We start from the raw sequence: 22,086 nt of genomic DNA, 5'->3' as shown, positions 1-22,086 counted from the left end.
CCACCATTTTGTCCTCTGCTCTGCCTTTGTCCTCTTCATCTTCCTTGTCACCAGAGCCATCCTACAAACCACCATCCTATGCTGTCTGGCTACACTCTCACTTACAACTACTTTGCAGTCGCTGATCTCTTTCAGGTTACCTCGTCTATACAAGATTTACTCTACCTGCGTGCTCCTACCTCCGCTCTTATAAGTTACCCTATGTTCCTGTTTTTTCTGGAAAAAGGTATTCACTACAGCCATTTCCATCCTTTTTGCAAAATCCACCACCATCTGTCCCTCTGCATTCCTATCCTGGATACCAAATCTGCCCATCGCTTCTTCATCCCCTCTATTGCCTTCACCAAAATGTCCATTGAAGTCTGCACCAATAACCACTCTCTCATTTCTGGGAAAATTCTGCATCACTTCATCCAACTCATTCCAGAACTTCTTCTCTTCAGATTCCCATCCCACCTGCGGGGCATAGCCACTAACAACATTGAACATCACACCTTCAATTTCCAATTTCAGACTCATGAGTCTATCTGACATTCTTTTCACCTCTAGGACGTTCCTTACAAACTCCTCCTTCAAGATAACTCCTACTCCATTTCTCTTCTTGCCAGTACCATAATAGTACAACTTAAAGCCTGCTCCGAAGCTTTCTAGCCTTACTACCTTTCCACCTGGTCTCCTGGACACAGAGTATATCCACCTTCCTTCTCTGCATCATGTCGACCAACTCTCTACCTTTTCCTGTCATAGTCCCAATATTCAGAGTCCCTACTCTCAGTCCCAGGCTCTTTCCTTTCCTCCTCTCTCTCTGCTTCTGAACACGCACTCCTCCTCTTCTTCGTGTTCTTGTTCTTCGACCCACAGTCACCCAATTTCCATTAGTACCCTGTAGGTCATCAGTACCAATGGCGGTCGTTGTTAACCCGGTCCGCGACCGATCCGGAATGGTATCGTATGGGTTGACTCGCATGTTTAGTTTTGGCAAAAGTTTTACGCCGGATGCCCTTCCTGACGCAACCCCTCTGCATTTATCTGGGCTTGGGACCGGCACAGGGAGACACTGCTCCGTGCCCCCCAAGGCAGGCTTTTAGAGACACAGGCCAGTGCCGCCCTGTGGCTGCATTACCTTCTGGGTTTTATCTAAATGAAAATGTAACTCTGCATACACCAGGTAATGATTTTACCCTTTTTCCTGGATTATCGACATAATATATTTGATGACATTGGTGATTTATACAGTGCTGCCTTTTATATTTTTTTGTCAAAGGCTTATTTTCCCTCTATGCAGAAGCATTTTTTTTCTGAGCTCCAGGGCACCAAATACACATTGCCACTTGAGAGCTTTTATGCAGAATTGCATGGATGGTGCCTGGCCTCAGAACACAATAGAGGTTGCTGCCTGTTTTTTCTACTTTTGAAAGTTCCATTTTTACAAAAGGAGCATTGCTGCTCGCCCCCTGGATATGTTTGTGCAGCGATCAAATCCGACTCCAACCGTGTTTTCATTCACCTGAAGTGTAGTGATTGTTTGAGAGAGAGAAAAGGCTTGTTCTTCTGTCAGCGCTCTTAACCCCCTGACCAGCAACTTTAAAAGCATTCTGGCTATTTGAAGCAGCAGAGAATCTGAAGGTTTGGATTAAACACAGAATGCCATATTAAAATCAGCATAGAAACTTATTAACAGTTTAATTGGTGGCATTCTTCCTCTGCGATAGGGTGATTAGCTGTGTTTTTACGTTTTGATCAGCCAACTTTGCTCCTCGTCTTTTTTTCACACACAGGAGGTTACCTTCCCCCAGAGGAGATTAAGGAGAGATTTGACAGCAACTGTATCACTCCGGTGAGTTGAGTATGTTTTGCATAAACCTAGAGCACTTTGTGTACCAAAGTGTCCTCTTTGACCATGGGCTTCAACTTGTTTTTCCTCCAGGGCACAGAATTCATGGACAACCTGGCGCAGTGTCTCCGATATTATGTCGCTGACAGACTCAGCAATGACCCGGGATGGAAAAACATAACAGTGAGTTTCCCTCTGCTGCTGCAGGCCCAGAAGTATTCATTTTTATATTGCTGTTTTTAAATTTTTGAATTCATTACATTCATGTCTAAAAACGTAAGAAAATCAAACGGCAATATTAATCAACATCAAAAATCATCAGAAGTTACCTTTCAAATAAATCTGCTCAAGTACCCTGAAAAAGAATGTCAGGGAGTTCGCCGTAAAATCATTAATGGTATACAGTATATTGAGAACAGGATCGGGAAATTGCGAAACCGCACTGCTCAGGTATCTCCTTTGGATTAGATGCTGTTCTCCCTCCAATCCAGGTGTTCCTGTCAGATGCCAGTGTTCCAGGTGAAGGAGAACACAAGATCATGGACTTTATCAGGAGACAGAGAGGTGGTGCTGCTTTATTTTTACCATTACAGAAAATTACAGGATAAACCTGTTAAAGGTTATAGATTGGAAAGAATCAATCAAACTGAACTGTTTGTACTGACATTCTTTTCTTTTGAAAGCTCAACCCAACCACGACCCCAACACTCACCACTGCCTGTGTGGAGCTGACGGTAGGTGTCTCAATTCACTCACAGATTAAATATACAGTTCTATGTGCGCCCTGCTCGATCAACATGGTTTCTGTCTGCATGGCGGTGGATCAGCTGACCTGATCATGCTGGGCCTTGCGACCCACGAGCCCAACTTCACCATCATCCGAGAGGAATTCAAACCCAACAAGACCCGTCCCTGCGCTCTGTGTGGTCAGATGGGACACGAAATCAAGGACTGCGAGGGGCTGACCAGAGAGAAACAGGGGCAGGTGAGACTCCATGCTACAGTTTGACTGTGAGACTGTAGTAGACTGCCTGACAGATTAAAGTTCCAGACCTGTAGAATATTGACTGTCACACTGAGTTTGACTCCGACACTTGACTGTAACGCAATATTAGCTGATTTATCAATTTTGAAATTTGAATGAATGACGTCCAGCTTTAGTGTAGCCTTATCATGTTTAACATGGTCATATCTCCTGTATGTTACTTAAACTCTAAATCAATTTGAACAATTCACTACTAACACTAATTTGTATGTTAGATTCTGCAGATACATTTTACTGACAGTGCTTAGGTACTTCATCTAAAGACGATAGGATCGTGATTTCTTGTAATCTAAATAACGTAATATTGGATTTTTTTAAAATAACCTATGTAATGACCTATGTGATTCCAAAATGAGTCAGGATCTACTTTCTTTCAATTTCAAATTTGGCTGTGTGTCAGATGTTGTGTAAATGAGACGATCCCTGCTCTCACCATCCCTCATTCCCTCTCAGCATGATGAGTTTGCAGACACCGTTCCGCCGTCTGAGCAGGAGTTCATCTTCATCAGACTCTGCGTGCTGCGAGAGGTAAGGCCTGTTCTATTACCTATGTTTTAAATCTGCTATGGAGCAATTTCTGTCCTTGACACAGTCAAGTCAGCTGACGCCAGTTCTGAGTAATTTTAACTAAACTATATTAAAAGCGGGAATGAGAGCATGGTGGTCGATAATAGGGGATGATGGACAGGTGAAGTGATAAGTTGTAAAGTAAGCATTCCATGTCTGACTGTCAATCATCTTTCCAGTATCTGTCCCGGGAGCTGACCATGGCCAGCCTCCCATTTACCTTCGACTTTGAGAGAAGTGTCGACGACTGGGTCTTCATGTGCTTCTTCGTGGGAAACGACTTCCTCCCACACTTGCCGTCCTTAGAGATCAGGTGGAGTTTCCCTTTGGCTCACCACAACCTCTCTTGCTTGGCACTCTGTGTTTTGCCTGCCCTGCCCCCAATGAATTATTTAAAAATACTTTCAAAGTTCACCTCATCCCAGCGTTCCCTAAGTGTTCCAATGTCAAGTACTTTCAACAAAAGGTTGTTTTAGCCAAGCCTGTAGCAGCTGAATTAAAAAAAAGACGTTTACCTTAAGTGTATGTATCATTTGAGTCGAGTGATCCTTGACTTAACATGGGAAAGGATACAGTTTAAATGCAGCGCCTATATTCTGCTGTAAGTCCAGATCACTCTGTCTATGAAAGTGTTGTTTTGACAGCAGGACTTTGTATTGCACTTCATTCCTAATGATCCAATTATGGTGTGTTTCAGAGAGGGAGCCATTGATCGACTGGTCGGCATCTACAAAGATGTCGTGCACAAAACCGGAGTAAGTCCAAGGTTACATGACCTTGCCTGTAACAGATCATTCTCCTTGTCCACTGACCTGCTGAAGACACACAAATTATAGCTTTCGGTGCTAACGGCTTGAACATCCTCTGACGTGTGTGTTTATGTGCGTGCTGTCAGGGTTACTTGACAGAGAACGGTTATGTGAAGCTGGAGCGTGTGGAGATGATCATGCAGGCGGTGGGCGTCGCGGAGGATAACATTTTCAAAAAACGCAAGGAAGATGAGGTAAATAGAATACTGAGTGTTAGCCACAGATGCCGGTCAGGGCCTCACTGAAACCAGCTATTTCTTGTTATCCCTGCTTCTTTGTTCCTGAAATCATACTTTCTAAGCTGGTTTGATGTAAATTTATGGTTAAAATATCTCACGGGAATTATTCCTTACTTGAATTCTCATTAGTTTCTATCCCAGTCTAAGGACCCTGAGGGGCTTGACATCGCATCATTCATTTTTTTTCTCTTTTTCAAATAAAAATGGGGATTTTGGGGGTATTTAACTGATTCTAGGTCCTTTTAAATGAATTAAATAGGTACTTCTGAACAAGTTTCTAGGGCATTGTAAACATTTTCAATACATTTTAGTAAAATATGTGTCCCCCCCTCCCCCTGCTGAGCGAGACTAGGGGACTTCAGCCACAACAAAATATTCTTCCTTCTCATTGTCAGGATTTTTTTTCCCTCACACAAATTTTGAGGAACAACACCATAAATGATAAAAACAGTGTGTCTGGGCCACAATTGAATAAGAAATAGTTTACTGAATATTGTGTTTGAACTGCGTCAATTGATGTGTTTTCCGTCATGCAGGACAGCTTCAAAAGGAGGATGAAAGAGAAACGGAAGAGGATGAAGGTGAGTCAAGCACATGATGCTGCATTTGTCTGGTGAAGGTGGACGAATGCCGCCAGGATGTGAGACTCCATGACTTGTAACAGATATCTATATCTGTTCTATCTTCGTGAAATACAACAGATTAGTTATGATAACACTTTTAAGTGAAGATAATTTAACTTTTTTAAAGATTAAATGAAGTACTTCTTTTTTTTATATTCTCTTGCTTTGTAAAAGATAATTTTACATGCGGCAAAACAATTTTTCAATAATTTAATTCAAAAAAATTCTATACCTCAAAGTGCCTCATTTCATTGGCAGCGCGCACACATACACAAACCAAAAAAAACAGCAGAAACTGTAAAATCTCAAACTTCAGTATCAGCAGCTGAAAGGCCAATACAGTTTTCTTTTTGAAGCTGCGTTTTCCCCCGGGTGCACAAGCATCAGTGAAGTCCTGTGAGTGCTCTCCTTTTGGTTGCAAAGTATTTAAGGTCCCAGTCAGTCTCCAGTCTCCATCTCCTCCCAAATCCACACAATTTGGCCGTTTGAATTTTAACAGTTTTTATTATTTTTTTAAATTATTTTTGTACATACTAGAGAAGCAATTGCGGTGCATCTTTGTCCTCTTCTATGTCTCTAGGTGCAGCAGCAAGGACCCGCCTACCTAACCTCTGGCCAGTTCGCCCCCCACGCCCTGGGCAGACGAGGCATGCCGGAGCCCGTTCAGAATGCCCGGCAGCAGGCCTACGACATGAGGATGCAAGACAACAAGGTGTGGGTGGCTCAGTGGACATTCCCCCACCCTCCCAAGCAGGGTTTAAAACATTTTGTGGATAATGAAAACGACATCTGAATCAAAAATATACATTTAATGTGTGACATCAGCACCAACCTGACATTTTTAATATGATTACATATTTACCTAATTTTAGTTCAATTCATACAGATTTTTTGGCAATATCCTGCAGAAAATGTGGTCTTTATTTGAATTTGTATTTATTTCTCCATGCAGGATGCTGCTCAGTCTCTGAAGGCTCTAATGAGAAATGGGAGCGAGGTAAGTTGTCATTGAAAAACAGAATCGCAGTGAAAGCAGATGTTTTCCTGGACACACAGGAGCACATTGGGGTAGTGAAAGGGATACATGCTACTGACTGTTTAAGATGAAAGGAGTTTTCAATAAATGTTTGAAGGTTCCTGGACAATTTGAATGCTAGTTATTATTCAGGTCAAGGGTTTAGGTCAAAAACTAGGTTTGTTCTGTGAAATGATAATGAAAACAGGCAGTAAATCAACCACTTGACGTCCCTGAAGGTGCTGTGTGGCCCGGATTTAGTGATGTGACTCACCAAAGACACCATTAAATGTCCTTGCTAAGCAGTATTAGATGTTTTAAAAGATATGTATATTAATATAGAATGAAAAGTATTTCTTGACAATGTTTATACAATAACTGAACTGTTTTTTTTTCCCCCTGGCTGGGAATAGTAACAGTTTAAGTGCATTAAGTATCTTATACCAGATAAGTGCTGCCATTTGGAAATGGAACGCTGTCTCTGTGCATCGACTCCTCTTTGCTTTGGAGACATACAATGAGTTGACCACCAACCTCGAAGGGCCAGTTTCTGTTAAACCTAATTCTACACGAAGTGAAAAATTCAGATTTTCTTATTTCAAAATAAGCTGTGTGTGTGTGTGTGTGTGTGCGTGCGTGCGTGCGTGCGTGCGTGCGTGCATGCGTGCGTGCATGCATGGGTGCGCGACTTGAACACTGCCTTTTCACTTCAGTGTACCTCCTTTTTATCTCCTCCGTAAAGCATTTAAGTGCCCCCTTCATTTATAGCATTAAATATATCAGCCAATAGGATTCAGCGATACATTAGCACATGAATGAGGAGAGCAGTTTAGCTTTGAAACAGGAGGGTGAAACTCCAACCTTGTGGCAGATATTGTCTTCTAGCAAATGCATGCTGCTGATAGTCTTAACAAATGAAAATGAACAAACATCCTATTAGATAACATTTCAAGAAAGCTTTTCTTTTTGGCCAGAGTTTACTGCCAAAAGCGAAAGTAAATCGCAACAAATCTTGAGTAATGCTGTATTGTGTGGTAATTGATCAAAAACCTTTCTTTCTTTTTTTATAAACATAATGATATCAAATAGATTACACTCTGATGCTGGCCTTGCTATACTGGCTTCTTCCTGTCTGGGCCAGAGCAGACTTTAAGGTTTCCCTCCTCACCTCCTGAGTAGTCCATGGGAGTGCCTGGACCTACATTCCGCTCCCAGGGTTTTAGCCTTTTTTTGTTTCCACAAGTTCCAAAACCAAAAAAAAAGACTGTTGGCAAGAGGGCCTTTTCTTTTCATGCACCGACATTGGGAACAGTCTGCCTCTTGACATCGGGCAGGGAAAGCTGGATACCTACTACGCATAGGATTCCTGAGTGGTGGGGTTGAGTTTTTGTTTTCCTTTCCTTTTTCGGTCCGTAGTTACACCCCAAAAACGTACCCAGTTTGAACCCGAAAGGGGTTCTTTTTGTGTGGAGTTTGTTCCCCCAATGTCTACATGGGTTTTCTCGTGGTGCTCCATTTTCCTCCCACCAGCCAAAATCATGTTGTAGGTTAATTGGAAGCCTGCTGCTCCATAATGTCCTTCATGCAGCATAGGTAGAATAAATGAATGGATGTGCGTTTTTTTTTTTTCCATGTGCGTCCTACTTTTATCTCTTCTCATCGTACAGCACCTAGATGGCCAGTCATGTTTAATTATATTCATGTTTATGATATAACAATCAATTATGTCTGATAAAAGATTATCAGCCACAATGGAAGGAAAGGTGTACAAGACAGTAGTGCGACCAATAATGATGTGTGGTTTGTCTATAGCGTTTGAGAGAAGACAGGAGGCAGAGCTGGATGAAGATGTTGAGGCTCTCTTTGGGAGTGACAGGGATGGATAGAATTGGGAATGCGTCCATCAAAGGGACAGTGCATGTTAGATGGTTTGGAGATAAGGCCAGGCCGAGATGGTTTGGACATGTACAGAGGAGGGAAGGTGGACATAGAGGTGGAAGGCGGTAAAAAAGGGTAGGATGCTGAGGTTAGAGCCGCTAGGCAGGGGGACTAGAGGAAAACCAAAGAGAAGATTTATGAATGTGGTGAAAGAGGACATGAAGTATGTTGATGTTAGGTCACAGAACAGGGTTAGATGGAGGAAGTTGATTCGCTGTGGCAACCCCAGAAGGGAAAAGCTGAAAAGAAAAGAAGACGAAAATTTATTGTAATTATTTTTAAGGATTGGGTTCAATAACTAAAATCACCAAATTTCATTCAAATGATCGAAATATTATATTCCAGAAGAAATATTTGAAAGTAAATCTGCTTAAAGATTCTCCCACAACTATTGTATTGGCAATAATTATCATAATTGTGTGTGGGTGTGCGCAAGGATATATCAATATATATCACAGCAAAGAGTAAAGTAGCCGATGGACTCCAAGCCTCGATTGGCAATGAAAAACAGAGATAGAGAACACACAGAGGCGCAGCAGTTTTAAAAGTTGCTGCATCTTCAGACAAGTCATGGTTAAGATGGAGGCTTTACAAACTCGAAACTGTTTTCAGACACTATTTTACGGTCCTTTTCCCCCCAAAAAACCTCTCATCTCCGCGTCTCTGTTCGTCTCGCCATTGGCTGTGTGTTTTCATGGCCGCCCTCAGTCATCTGCGGGACCCAGCAACAGCTCTGACTCCAGGGGCATGAAGAGGAAAGCCGAAGACAGTGACGACGAACCAGAACCAGAGGACAACGTCAGGTAGACATTCAAGTGGGACTTGGGGTGGTGTCGGAGGGCATTGATGCTATAGTAGCTAGAAAGAACCTGGTCATGACTAATTTGACTGATCCCAGGGGTTTCCGACCAGCTGTCGCTAAACCCGTACTCTTCCTTGAAGAGTGAGATCGGAAGTGTGTGCTTTGGTCTTTATGGTGCATTTCTACTGCTAGAAACCTCTTGGAGAAGGTCTTTTCGGACATCAATGTGCGCTTTACAAACTATTCAGCATTGATGACTGCTTGACAAACAACAAACAGGTCACATCTGGAAAAATCAGGAGGAATTCTTGATTACTGTGTCGCCCCCAATATATGCATATCATTTTTTTAACGATAATAAAAAATGAAACTAATAATCATTGTCAGAATTCTAACAGTGAAAATAAGAATACTGAAAGATGATGGTTATAATGAAAATTGTAACTAATATAATCAATTTCAACATGCTAACGGAAAATAAAGTTATTTAGTCATTAAAAAAAATTATATAGTGTTTTCTACAGTTGCTCATTCTTCATCATCTAACCAGTGCACAATATAACCATGAGGATGGATCTGTTTTAAAATGAAAGCTGGAAGATGCAGTAATTAATACAAAGCTTCAGCACAAGCTGTGTAACTTGCACGCACGCACACACTCACACACACATCTCCAGCTCCTTGTGCGTGATTGATATGGAAAGCAGGAATATTCAAGTACATTCCTCTGTGACGCGCTCAGCAAAGCTGCTAAATCCGCCAGGGTAAATTGGTATTCATGGAGGCTTTCCTCTCAGGAGCCTGCGCTCCCGGCGGGCCGCTCCTCCAATCCAGCGCACAGATGCTGGACGGCCCTGATTATGTGTGCAGAACAACAGTGCCAACCCAAATCTCCCCAGAAGTCAAAGCCATTAAAGTGTTCTTTAGCAGCAAAGAAGATGTTCCAGTCTGTTTCAGCTTGAGGATTTGTATTGATTTTTTTTTTTTGTTCAAGAAAAAAATGTTTTTGGTTCCTTGAATTATAGCTTTTACTGTTTTTCAAGCTTACAGTGTCATAACATTAAAACAGAAAAATATTAAATGAATGCACTTATATTGATGGTAAAAATTGTAATCATAATTGCAGTCCTATAAATAGATGGTAATAAATATTTGAAATCAAACAACTGGCAAACAAAAACTAACAGTGACCATAAAGAAAATGGTAAAGTTTAAGAAATAAAGACTCAAATCAGAAATCAATAGTGGATGAAGAGCTTTTAATAAAGTAATGATAAGAAACTTGAGTAAATTTTAGGAATTGATGCACAATCTTCACAGTAAACGTAAGATTCAGTTGAGGAGCTAAAACAGGAGCCGCTGCCCGTTTTCTTTTCTGACTCCATGCTGTCGAGTTATCAGTGATGCCAAATATCTATGTGCTGTGCACGGGTCCTGCAGGCTTTGGGAGCAGGGCTGGAAGCAGAGATACTACAAGAACAAGTTCGACGTTGACGAGACAGACGAGGAGTTCCGGCAGAAGGTGGTCAAGTCCTACGTGGAGGGTCTGTGCTGGGTGCTGCGCTATTATTACCAGGTTTGTGACCCTTTTCACCACACAACTTTTACCTGACCCACAGGTTCGGGCTGACTGACCTGCTGACAGGTTTGAATCACCCAGCTTGATGGAGCGTTTTAAGTGTCCGATGACCTTGCAGGCTTTCTTCGTCAAACAAGACTGCACACAGCTTATGTCAACCCATGCGCTCTTGAGTTCAACCCCAATCTCCTCACCGCCCCATTTCAAACCATAAAATGCCTGCATGTCCTCTAGTATTAAATATTAAATTAGAAATATTAAATATTACTTAAATTTAAATATTTTAAATATTAAATATAACTTACAAAAGTTGTCTGAATGTTAATGTTAGAGTTTTTACTGCAGCATGTTGATCGCTGTCTCTGTAAGATTGAGATGCCGTTATCGTTTTTTAAATGCACTTCATGTCGACTCTAGATCTAAATCAGAAAAAGACTTAACCATCTTAAGGAAATGTGTTTGCGAATGTGTTTTTCATCTCATTTTTTTCAATAGTCAATGATCCTGAGATCAGATTTTACTTGAATGTGATACTTTTGTACTTCTCCAGTGAATTGAAATTGATTCTGCATTACATTCATGACATTTATAGAAACATTTACTTGACTGAACCTAATTAATGGCAGCCACATTGATAATTTCAGTGATGAAACTACTAATTTGGATTTAATTGGACTGTAATTGAAAGGGACTCCATCACAGTTAATCATCTTCGTCATCAAAGTTTGTTGTTTTTTTTCTTTCAAATTTCATTTTAAACTGTGTTAACATCTCCACATCGCCTGAGTTCCCTCTATCATATAAAAGAAGTGGATGGTATAAACTATTTTTTTCTCCTCCCCCTGCTGTGAAATGTCAAGTAGCGGCCGAGTTCCGCCTTCGTCCCACTGCCCTAGGTGTCTTCATCACTGTTTGTGTGTGATTAGACCCTAAATTGTTTTATTGTTGTAAAATATTGTTCTTAATCTGAAATGAAATAATCAGTAGAGGGTCCTCTCCAGCTGAGCACTGGTGGGATTTGTTCTGACGCTCACTGACGGCTCGCGGGGGAGGCTGGTGGGGGATTCATTAATGGGTGCCTCCCGGGGGACGTGTCTGCTCTTGGCTGCCACACATTCACGCTTCCTTCTGCCATCGTTGCTACAATCACGCACACGCCGGCGGGCGGCAAGGGACGGTTTTATCCAAAACACAGAGACGTGACTCACACTTTGTCCCGTGAATCAGTTTTACCCTCCCTGGTGTCTCTTGCCCCTGACAAGGGTTTGACTATCCATCCTATAATTATATTTTGTCTTCCTTAGGCAGCAGCAGTCTGCCTAGCTGGACACCAACCATAGTTCATTTAGAAAAAGACACCCCTCCACTTTTAACATTGAACTGAATGTTTGGAAACCTTTTCTGTCAAATATTTGAAAAAATTTGTTTTTCACCTCTTCCTTATGCTCCTTAAACAGTAAAAAAAAAAAGGGAAAGAAACACATCAAAAATTACAAGGATTCTTTGATTTTGTCAATTGACAATCACAGGGAATATTTTGGAATATTTCATTATAAAACTGATATTGCTTTGACAAATGTCAAACACATGCAGGCATACATGAAAAACAGAAGGTGTTTTCCATCTGCTTCCCCCTTGGTTGTCCTCCTAACAACGATAGTGGTTTTGATGAAAGAAGCTGATTTAGCTTTTTTTTTTTTTTCTTTCAAAGGAAAAAGGAATTTGCCTTGTATTTTGAAATGGTGTCTGATCAGAATTCAGGCCTATGGAGTTTTCTAAATGTCAGCATTGCAAATAGATTGGATTTTAAGCTTCGTGCGTAAAGAGGACGTTTTTGCCAAAAAGGGCAAAGAAAAGCCTTCTTTGTTTCAATTTCAATCGAAATTTCCTTTCGATTAAATCTGCGTTTTAATAAGAGAAGAGGAAAGGCAAGAGGCTGGAACTTAGAGTCGGGACTTTGAATATTGGGAATAAGACTGGGAAAGCTGTATTTTGGGTTGATGTGATGCAAAGGGGGAAGGTGGATATATTTTGTCGAGGAGACCAGGTAGAAAGGTGTCAAAGTTTGGGAGCTTGATAAAGTGTTATGGTATTGCTGGGAACAGAAATGGAGTAGGGGTTGTCTTGAAGGAGTTTGTTTGAAATGTTCTGGAGGTGCAAAGAGTGTCAGATGGACTGAGTCTGAATCTATAGTTGTGATGTTCAGTGTTGCCCTTCGGGGATAGGATGTATGTGAGCAAGGGAGAATAAATTCCAGAGTGAGTTAGAGCAAGTGATCCAGAATATCATCAGAAGCGAGAGAGTGGTAATTGGCACAGGCTTCAATGGACAATGTCTGTGCAAATGACAAGGGAGTGCAGGATTTGCTACCCAGGATAGGAATACACAGTAACAGATGGTGGTAGACTTTTCAAAAAGGATGCAAATTGGCTGTTGTGAATACTTTCTTCCAGAAGAGACAGGAACATCGGGTAATTTACAAGAGTGGAGGAAGCAGCAAACAGGTGGAGTATTTGAGAGTAGCAGTATGGCCTCATCCCAAGAACAAGTACTTTGTTCGGAACATGTTGATAGAAAAGTACAAAAAAGATCAGAGGAGGCTGCGTTATGCCATTTGTGGATTGAGAAGTGTCTGACAGGGTTCAGATAGAGGTATTTTGGTACTGTATGAGGGGGTTTGGGCAGGTATGAGAGCGACAAGACACAGTTTAGGTGTGATGGAGGGGTTCAGGGTGTAGGTGGGAGTGCATCAGGGCTCATATCTGAGCCCCTGTTTATTTGCCATGGTTATACACAGGCAGACAGAGATTACCATGGACAATGATGTTTGCAGATGGCATGGTAACCTTTAGTGAAAGCAGAGAACAGGAGGAACTAAATCTAGAGAGCCGGAGGTATGCTCTGGAAAGGAGGAACAGAGGTTCGCTGCAGGATTACAGTGTGTGTGTGCGTAGATAAAGAAGGTGGAGAATTTAAAGTTCTTAAGGTCAACTCTTTAGAACAGGGATGTCAAACTCATTTTAGCTTAGGGGCAACACAGAGGAAAATCTATTCCAAGGTGGGCTGGATGGGTAAAATCAAGACATATGAACTACTGTTACATACCTATTGTTCAATTCACTCCTCAAACCTGGTATTTTTTAGCTTTGCGAGCCAGATTAAACCTGTTCACGGTCCTAATCCAGCCCACGGGCCTTGAGTTTTACACCCCTGCTTTAGAAGAAATGTTTGCCAGGAGGATGGATTGGATCAGAATGAATCCATCAGAGGGACAGCACACCTGAGATGTTTTGGAGATGAGGTCAGAGAGGCTAGACTGAGGCCCAGTTTACAAGCCAATGGTCTGTTTTGTTCTCATTCGAAGTTTTCAAATTGTTCCATGCGTAGAGACACTTCCTGTCTCAGGGCCATTATTGTGATGGTCCACCCACCCCTGCATGGCAATTGACTGCAACCTCAGTGCGAATGCCTGTTTTGCATTTCGTGGTCTACATGGAGGCAGAGGAGCTTTCAAATCTCTCAACTTTGGTAAGCGTTTTAGGATTTTTTTGTTTTCAGGTAGTGCAAATGACATGCTTCTGTCGATGGAGAGTGAAAAGGCAACTAAAGCTTTGCTTTTTTGACCAAAAACATTGTTCTGTAAATGGGTTCTGAGGTGGTTTGGAAATTTACAAAGCAACGGATAGCAAATAAAAGGGTAGAAGGATGCTGAGGTTGGAACTGCCAGGCAGGACGTTTTGAGGAAGACTGAAGAGGAGATTTATGGATATAGTCAGAGGACTTGAAATTAGTTGATGAGAGAAGAGGCTGCAGAGGAGAGTTGAGGCAGACTGTTCGATTGGGCGACCCCTGAAGGAGGCCACAAGGAAAATAAGTTGTTTTGTCCTCATGTCAGATTTTTAATCATATAGTACCTTTAAATTGGGTTAAAAGGTTTACATTACAAACCAAAGCATGGAGCTTTTCCTGAAAAGAATGAGGCAAATACAAGGATAAAATATTTTATAAAACGAACTGGATAAATTCCAAAAATTGCTGAATTTTTAGTTTTTCCTTCCTCATGAAGACATTAAACCTAAGGATGAACAAATTTGGACAGATAGTGCTTGAGGAGAAGATTTATGGATGTAGTGAGAGAGGATATGAAGGTAGTTGGTGTGAGAGAGGAGGATACAGAGAATAGAGTTAAATGGAGAAGGTTGATTCCCTGTTGCGACCCCTGAAGGGAAAAGCCGAAAGAAGGAGAAGAAGAAGAAGAAGAAGAAGAGTGTTTGAACTCCAGAAAATTATGTAACCGTGTTCATGGAGAAATCATGTCTTCTCTTTGACCAACAGGGCTGCGCCTCCTGGAAGTGGTACTTCCCGTTTCACTACGCACCCTTTGCCTCTGACTTCAAGGACATTCAAGGCATGTTCAATGACTTCGAGAAGGAAACCAAACCGGTAAGATTTGATTGAAACTTCCCTCAGTCATCTGGCCTTTTTTGTTTCGCCACTGGAATAAAACCATTGAACATATCGCTCCATCTCTTATACCATTTCCCCTTGACTGTGGAAACCCCGCTTAATTTCTACATTTTATACAACGTCAGTGTAGTTCATCATAACAAGAGACAGTGACCTCTTATAAGCAAACAGTGACATGGCCTTAGTCATGTTAAAGTGTGCAAAGAAACAAAGACAATCATCTTGACGTTTCTCACACCAACACACAAATATATTCCCACATCAAATTTGGTAAACGTGTAAGTGTGTCTCCTTTGCAGTTCAAGCCCCTTGAGCAACTGATGGGAGTGTTTCCTGCTGCAAGTGGCAACTTCCTGCCACCAACATGGCGAAACCTCATGTGCAGCCCTGTAAGTTTGATTTTTATTATCATCATTATATTATTCAATTAATGTGCTGAAGTTCAGGAGCTATAGTGTCATATCTGTCACCTGCTGTATTAAAACACAGTAAAGGATTGCAGTCATTGAAGATGTCATCTGCAGAATAAAGCCCTGAAAAAGTCAGATTTTATTATTTCTGACCAAAGCTCTGTATTAATCTGAAGATTCTTCCTATCATGTACCATAATGTTGATGTTTTCATTTTGGACACCTCCAGCACAATCTATAATCCAGAGCAGCAATCTAGAATTTATTGGGTACTCTATAGACCTGTTCTGAATTGGAGAGGCTGGATCTTGAGTTTAATGAATCTGCATTTTCATCTGGAAGTATGTCAACGCCGCAGTTACAAGAACATCCTCTTGGTTTTCTGTTGCAGGACTCCTCCATCATCGACTTCTACCCTGACGACTTTGCTATTGATCTCAACGGGAAGAAATACGCCTGGCAGGGTGAGTCATTGCAATTCAAGACCATAAATGAATATTTTGATTTCTTACCCAGAAAACTGTCAATTGGACCAACGCACTCGTATTTGAGTTAAGTAAGTTATTACTGCTTAAATTTGTCTAGTTTTTAAAAATATACATATCCGTTTGAATTCCAAAGGTAAATTTGTTAATTTACCTTTTTTTTTAAATTTTCTTAGATTTTTTAAAATTAGATTGATTTATAAATTCCTCCCATCAGCACATCCCTAATGCATATATCCTGTTTTCATTTTTAGAAAAATGTTGTGAATGTGTGTATTCTAGGTGTGGCCCTTTTGCCATTTGTGGACGAGCGTCGCCTGAGGTCAGCTCTTAAAGAAGTTTATCCAGATCTCACCCCTGAGGAAGGTGAGAACCCCTCCTTTATTAGTTGTGCAACCACACAGCAGAGGAGACAGAAAATTAGTAATTTGGAAAGGTTGTGCATAGAGTTTGTCCTGGTCCTACATTATTCGTTCATCTGACGACCTCCTGGTGTGTTTTTACTTCTGTTTTTGTCACAGAGAAAAGAAATAGCCTGGGAAGCGACATGATGTTCATGGCAAAGTCTCACCCACTGTTTGACTTTGTTCACGAACTTTACCGTGCAGAAACTCATGAGGTAACTCACACATTTGAATTTTAAAACTCATTTGTGGAAAATATTTGTTTCCTTTTTTGTCATGATGAGATGAAAATAATTACAACAAAAGTTACAGCACCAAGGAAGTGAGAAAAATGGTTAAAATAAATTAATAAATTAAGTGCATGTCTTGGCAAAGGGGAAAAAAACCCAAGCAAGAATGACTGAAAATGACTAAGTCGCTTTGGATAAAAGTGTCTGCCAAATGACTGTAATGTAATGTAATGTAACTAAAAACAGGCCAAAGCTTAGTATTTCTAACGAATATTTGAATTCCAAAGGTGATACTGAACCCATCTGTAACCAGATAAGCCAGCCTTTTTGATAACTTCCACTGAAACGGGACCAAAAAAAGAATTTCTACAACCATGGCTAGATGCTCCACAGCTAAGAACTGACTATGCCTCGGCTCCAGATGAAATGAGAGTCTGACCTCTGACCTCTATCCACCCCAGGGCACTGAGATCCCTGTCGAGCTCTGCCATGGAATCCAAGGTACTTTAAATCTTGATGACGACCCTATTCTACCAGATAAGTAAGGAACGCCCGCCTCCTCCTCCCTCTCGCACATTCTGGCCCATGTTGTCCCACCCCCCCCCAAACCTGCCAAAGGCGGTCGGTCCAGCGTGTCGACTGACCCGCTCATCCACTCACTGTTGTTTGACCTTTGCTCTCTAGGACCGTGATCTCGCCCATCCCCATGCTGCATGATATTTCAGAGAACCATTCCATTGGGTAAGAACTCAAAAGTAAAGAGATCACTTAGTCAAAATAAATATCCTTTTATTCATAAATCCCCTAAATACATTAATGTAACTTAAATGATTTTGTCTTAATTTAGTTTTTTCCATCACCAAGTAAATATCTTCTGATATTTTTCAATGATTCTCAGTGACTCTAGCACGTTTCTCATATTTAAAAACTTCTTGCTGATTTTCCCGCAATGAATGGAGTTTTAATAGTGATTTGCTGCTTCTCAATCCGTCGGATGTTTTTCCAATGATTATGGAAGCATGTCAATTTTAATAATTTCCATTAAAAAAAAAGCACAACAGTATCAGAACATATTGGATATGAATTCAAACATTTGAGCTTTTTTCCTCCCCTCTCTGCAGAGACAAAACTATGAATCTCATTTTACATTACTAAGTAAAGATTCACAAAATTCAGAAATGATGATTCTGCGGACTTGTGTAAACTGCGTTGTTGTGGATGTTCGTTCTGGCTGCTTCAAGCTGGACAGAGGGGGTGGATTTACATTTTTTCAGATATGCGTGCGTCTGCTCCTTTTAACCAAAACCATAACTCTGTCATCAAGTATTAAAAAGGCTTTGAGTAACATGTTGAGAACTATGAAGGACATAAAGTATATTTTAAACAATTCCACATTTGAATCCCTGCCCCTCTTCGAATCTTTTCACCCCCCATGTTGTCTTTATAAATCCAGTCATGTAAAACCATGTGATCTAATAACTGGTCCTCGTTCATCCAGAGTGAGGTTCAAGGACCCTCTGTACCCAGACGGCTTTGTGTTCAAGGCACGCCTTCTTCCCGGAGCCAAGTGAGGCTTTTTTTTTTTTCCTTTCTTTCTTTCTTTTTTTTTCCCTCTAGTTTCTGACTTCAATATATCAATTGAGTCCTTTTGGAAAATGTACTTGTCCTGGTTATTAGACGGTCAGATCAGGTTCTTCTATTATCTCAGTGAATCAGCTCAGAGACCTGCTTAAACTTAATGGTCTCATTAGCTGTCACTTGTTTAGGTGACATTATTTTGTAAATGTAAAATACATCAGTCAGTGGATTTTATTGAACATTAAAAAGAAAAAAAAAAATGTTGAAACTGGAAAGATTTTCCCAAACACTCCTGGAAAAAAATATAATACGTGAAGTCCAAATTTTTCAAGCAATTTTAGCTACATTTTATTACAATAATTCCTTAGATAATTGAAATGTTTTAATAGCTAAAAGACTTTGAAATAGTAAAACTGAATGATATCCAGTATATTTAATAGTCAAAAGGTTTGACAGGTAAGCAGTGGCAGTTAATATTTACAAGGCTAGTGTGTCTTTATTCTTATACCTTTTTTTTTTAATCTTTTGAAGTTAAGTAACAAGTCAAACACAAAACAACTGAGACTGATTCAACTTGTTTTATAGTTTTTTCTAATGTCCACAATTAATGAGCATTAATCTGCAGATGGTAGCGTCTTTTTATTTTTTGACCGATTTTCATGCACAAATCCATTTAAAGATGATTTCAATTAAGAAATCTGCCTTTAATAATATTAATTTAATTATTAAATTATAATTTAAACTTTATCAATCCCTCGTGGGGAAATTCGTTCTCTGCATTTAACCCATCATGGATGAATCATAAGCGGTAGGCTGCCATTAATCAGTGCCAGGGAAGCAGTTAGGGGTTCAGTGTCTTACCCAACAACACTACGACACACTCGAAGGACCCAAGAATCCAACCAGGAATGTTTGGTTCCAAAGACGATTTATTTAATTGTATTAGTAATTGTAATGATAGTAATTAGTTGTTAATAGTAATTGAAAGTAAAATGGTAATATAGTATTAATTAATTAATTAATTAATTAAATTTTTTTTTTTTTTTTTGGGGGGGGGGGGGGGGGGGGGGGGGTTTAATTTATTTATTTATTTATTTATTTTAATTCACTAGCCAATAGAGGTTCACCACCTCCATGGTTAAATCGTCGCTTTTTTTTTTAACATCCATTTCAACAGGATCCCAAGTAAGGTCCTGAAGCCAGAAGACTACGAGCATGGGCGCCGGGAGCCTTGGAGGCCCCAGCTGGGCTTCAACCCCCACAGGCAGCAGGCTCACCTGGACCACTCGGGCTTCAGGGCTCTGGGGTGAGACTGGATACAGACACCATTTCCTGATAGACACAAGCACTAATAGTAGTGACAAATAGTGACAAATAGTACCAATTTCCTATGATAGAATGGGATAAATAATCCATTTCCACGTCTTGTCAAAACAGCATCACAGATGAAAATGTAAACCACACCTGCATTCCTGTGTGCGTGTGTGCATGCGTGTGTGCATGAGTGAGAGAAGCAATGACAGCTGATTCTGCTGTGAGTCGGTGTTCAGAGCAAACAGGACTGTCTCCATTATCCATCGCTCCCTGATTGATCCCACCCATCCCTCCTCCACAGTGTTGTATTATCATCAAGGGAATGGGAATGATTGAACATCTGGCCGCATCTGACAGTAGCATGTCAGGGAATTAATTATGCAACATAGCAAATTTACGATTTTTTGCAGAGACTAAACTGAGCCTTTAATTCGCTAATTCCAGCAGTTATGTGGCTTTTTGGGGCCAAATGGGCAGGTGCTCCAAGAAAACTGAGAAAACAAGAAGAAAAGGCTGTTTTTGTTTTGTGGCAGTAGAATCACAGCAGCCCAATGAGCTGAACGCTGGGGGCCAACTTGGGGGGGCAGCTTAATTGAGGATTAGGAAGGCTCATTTTTGATTTTCTTTCTTACGGATAACTTGCGCTCATTAACTGAGTGTTAACAAACTGGATTAAAATGCACTGGTTTCTTCTTTTTTTTCCTACATCACATTCTCATTGCTAAAATGCACTGGTTTCTTTTTTCTTTTCCAATGTCACACACATTTTTTTTTTCCAAAAGACTTAATGTTGATGGGATAAATAGCAATGAAATCAACAGAACATGAGAAATCACACGTTATGTCATCCACTTGCTTTGTGCTATAATTAGATTTTCAAAAAATGGTTACACAACAGAATAGATTAGATACAACATGATTATTTTTCTAGCAAGCCTAAATTATTAATCGTGAAGCAAATTATGATCGAAATACTTTTGTCAAAGAAATTTCATGCAAAAAATACACTGAAAAAGGGAGGGAAAGATTAGGAAAAAGTTTCAGAATGATCATTATATTGGAATTAACCACTATTTAAAAATGTCTGTTGAATGAGAATTTATCTCTTGAAGATGATCTACCCCTTACATTTTGATAATAAATATTGTCATCCTCAAACATGATTAATTTTTGCTAAGGCCTAAAATGTAGTGTTTATCCAAAGAATAGCACTACAGTATATATAATTAGTATGATGAATTTTTCACAATTTTGATTCAAAACTCTAGGGGGTGCTATGTTTTCTCTGATTGGCTAGACTGACCTGTTGACCCTCATGTCCTCTGGTTTAACTTTAAACAGAACGGACAAAAATGACTGATTTATTTGTCACTGCTGAAAGGTTTTATATTTGTCACACTAAAATGCAAGAACATACTGCAAGACTCTTGGAAATTAGCCTCAAAATGTGTTCGATATTGAGGAGTATTGAGAAAATACCTGAAAAATGTGTTAAATTTAACTGAAAAATGCTGAGAAATTACTTGAAAATGAATTAGAAATTACTGGCATTGTACCTTTCAAGGCACCTGCAGTAAAGGAGTGTGAAAAAAGAATCTTTTTATTAACAGATCCTGAATGTACAGTACAGTTTTGGCAAAAAAAAAACTTTGTCAAAAAATTTTTTACCAGAAATTTAGAAACTGAACTGTCCTTGATTGGAAGAAAAAGGACGTAGGGATGGTGAGAAAACGGGACTGGTTCCCAAACTGGAGGACGTTTGTTGTTGGACTGTGCCAGATGTTGACAGCCACCTCATGTCTTTTTTCAGTCACAGTCTAAACAGGAGCCAACATGGCGGAGGACAGTACAGCAGCACGCCGCCGCCCAGCAGCTACAGCCAAGGAAACTACCGCAGCGGTGGCGGCAGACAACAGCCCTACCAACGTAAGAGAACACACATCGGTGACACACTGTGCAAACAGTCATTTTGCTGGATGGGGGAGGAGTGATTTTCTTCTTTTTTTTTACTTTTATTTTTTTATAAAGTCTTCTCTCAAAAGCACATGTCCAGTAATAAAAACATCTTAATTTCAACCCATGCAGCTTTCCAAAAAGATTGAATTTGAAGATTTGACAAGATTTCAACAATTTCACTGCGGGGGAAACCTTGAGTCTCAAAAGTTTCTGCCAAAACGCCAGGGTCACACAGGAACTTTCTGGCTCAAATTGGGCCCTTTGCCTTGAATTTAAGTAATTAAACCGCTTCTTTCAATGGAGAGTGGAGGTCAGCCACTGCTCCTGGGTGAACTTTTTTTAGATTTCTGATGATTGAGGGATGTTGAAACCATCCCGACCCCGAGACCCCAGGGCCTATACAGGTTCCGGTTGAGTGTAACAAGGTTCTCTGACAGCCTGGAAATGGATAATTACTAAAAATCAGAGTCGATCAGGGTGCCCAGTTCATTTATACACAAGCCCAGCTCAGGTCTATTCAATGTGTTGGTTTAATTTTTATTCTTTTTTTTTTTGAAAAGAATAAAAATTACACATGAAAACATATAGTCTCAAAAGGTTGAAATTTGACATCATATCGGATGAAAAATGCAGATTTTTTTTCCTCACCATACAGTTGATATACAGATCACATGATGAGGCACCACAGCATTATGCTCGCCGTCACGTGTCCGGGTCCTCGCCATCTTCCAGGTTTGCTTTGATGTACCAATTTGCAAGTCGATGAATGATCTCGTCTGCAGGTTGATAGC

At 40.4% G+C, this 22,086-nt stretch overlaps 1 protein-coding gene across 1 annotated transcript in view; it reads left to right on the top strand.

Annotated features, from left to right (window-relative positions):
- The window catches only part of xrn2 (5'-3' exoribonuclease 2), a 35,465-nt gene that overhangs the window by 4,919 nt on the left and 8,460 nt on the right, over positions 1-22,086 (top strand). Inside the window, exons 5-28 of the mRNA XM_086143100.1 lie at positions 1,779-1,837; positions 1,928-2,017; positions 2,326-2,398; positions 2,518-2,568; positions 2,662-2,819; positions 3,333-3,407; positions 3,626-3,759; positions 4,144-4,201; positions 4,342-4,449; positions 5,031-5,075; positions 5,698-5,829; positions 6,070-6,114; positions 8,779-8,873; positions 10,313-10,448; positions 14,787-14,894; positions 15,218-15,307; positions 15,720-15,792; positions 16,096-16,179; positions 16,335-16,432; positions 16,909-16,988; positions 17,132-17,188; positions 17,946-18,014; positions 19,203-19,331; positions 21,150-21,265. Of these exons, the coding sequence (XP_085999226.1) occupies positions 1,779-1,837; positions 1,928-2,017; positions 2,326-2,398; positions 2,518-2,568; positions 2,662-2,819; positions 3,333-3,407; positions 3,626-3,759; positions 4,144-4,201; positions 4,342-4,449; positions 5,031-5,075; positions 5,698-5,829; positions 6,070-6,114; positions 8,779-8,873; positions 10,313-10,448; positions 14,787-14,894; positions 15,218-15,307; positions 15,720-15,792; positions 16,096-16,179; positions 16,335-16,432; positions 16,909-16,988; positions 17,132-17,188; positions 17,946-18,014; positions 19,203-19,331; positions 21,150-21,265 (2,163 nt within the window). The remainder of the gene's footprint in view (positions 1-1,778; positions 1,838-1,927; positions 2,018-2,325; positions 2,399-2,517; positions 2,569-2,661; positions 2,820-3,332; positions 3,408-3,625; positions 3,760-4,143; positions 4,202-4,341; positions 4,450-5,030; positions 5,076-5,697; positions 5,830-6,069; positions 6,115-8,778; positions 8,874-10,312; positions 10,449-14,786; positions 14,895-15,217; positions 15,308-15,719; positions 15,793-16,095; positions 16,180-16,334; positions 16,433-16,908; positions 16,989-17,131; positions 17,189-17,945; positions 18,015-19,202; positions 19,332-21,149; positions 21,266-22,086) is intronic.

The sequence above is a fragment of the Fistularia commersonii genome, chromosome 36, assembly GCF_037954325.1.
Source record: "Fistularia commersonii isolate RoL2024-O1a breed Wild chromosome 36, RoL_Fcom_v1.0, whole genome shotgun sequence".
Lineage (NCBI taxonomy): Eukaryota > Metazoa > Chordata > Actinopteri > Syngnathiformes > Fistulariidae > Fistularia > Fistularia commersonii.
Note: the sequence above shows the minus strand (reverse complement) of the source record. Positions and strands in the feature narration are given on the sequence as shown.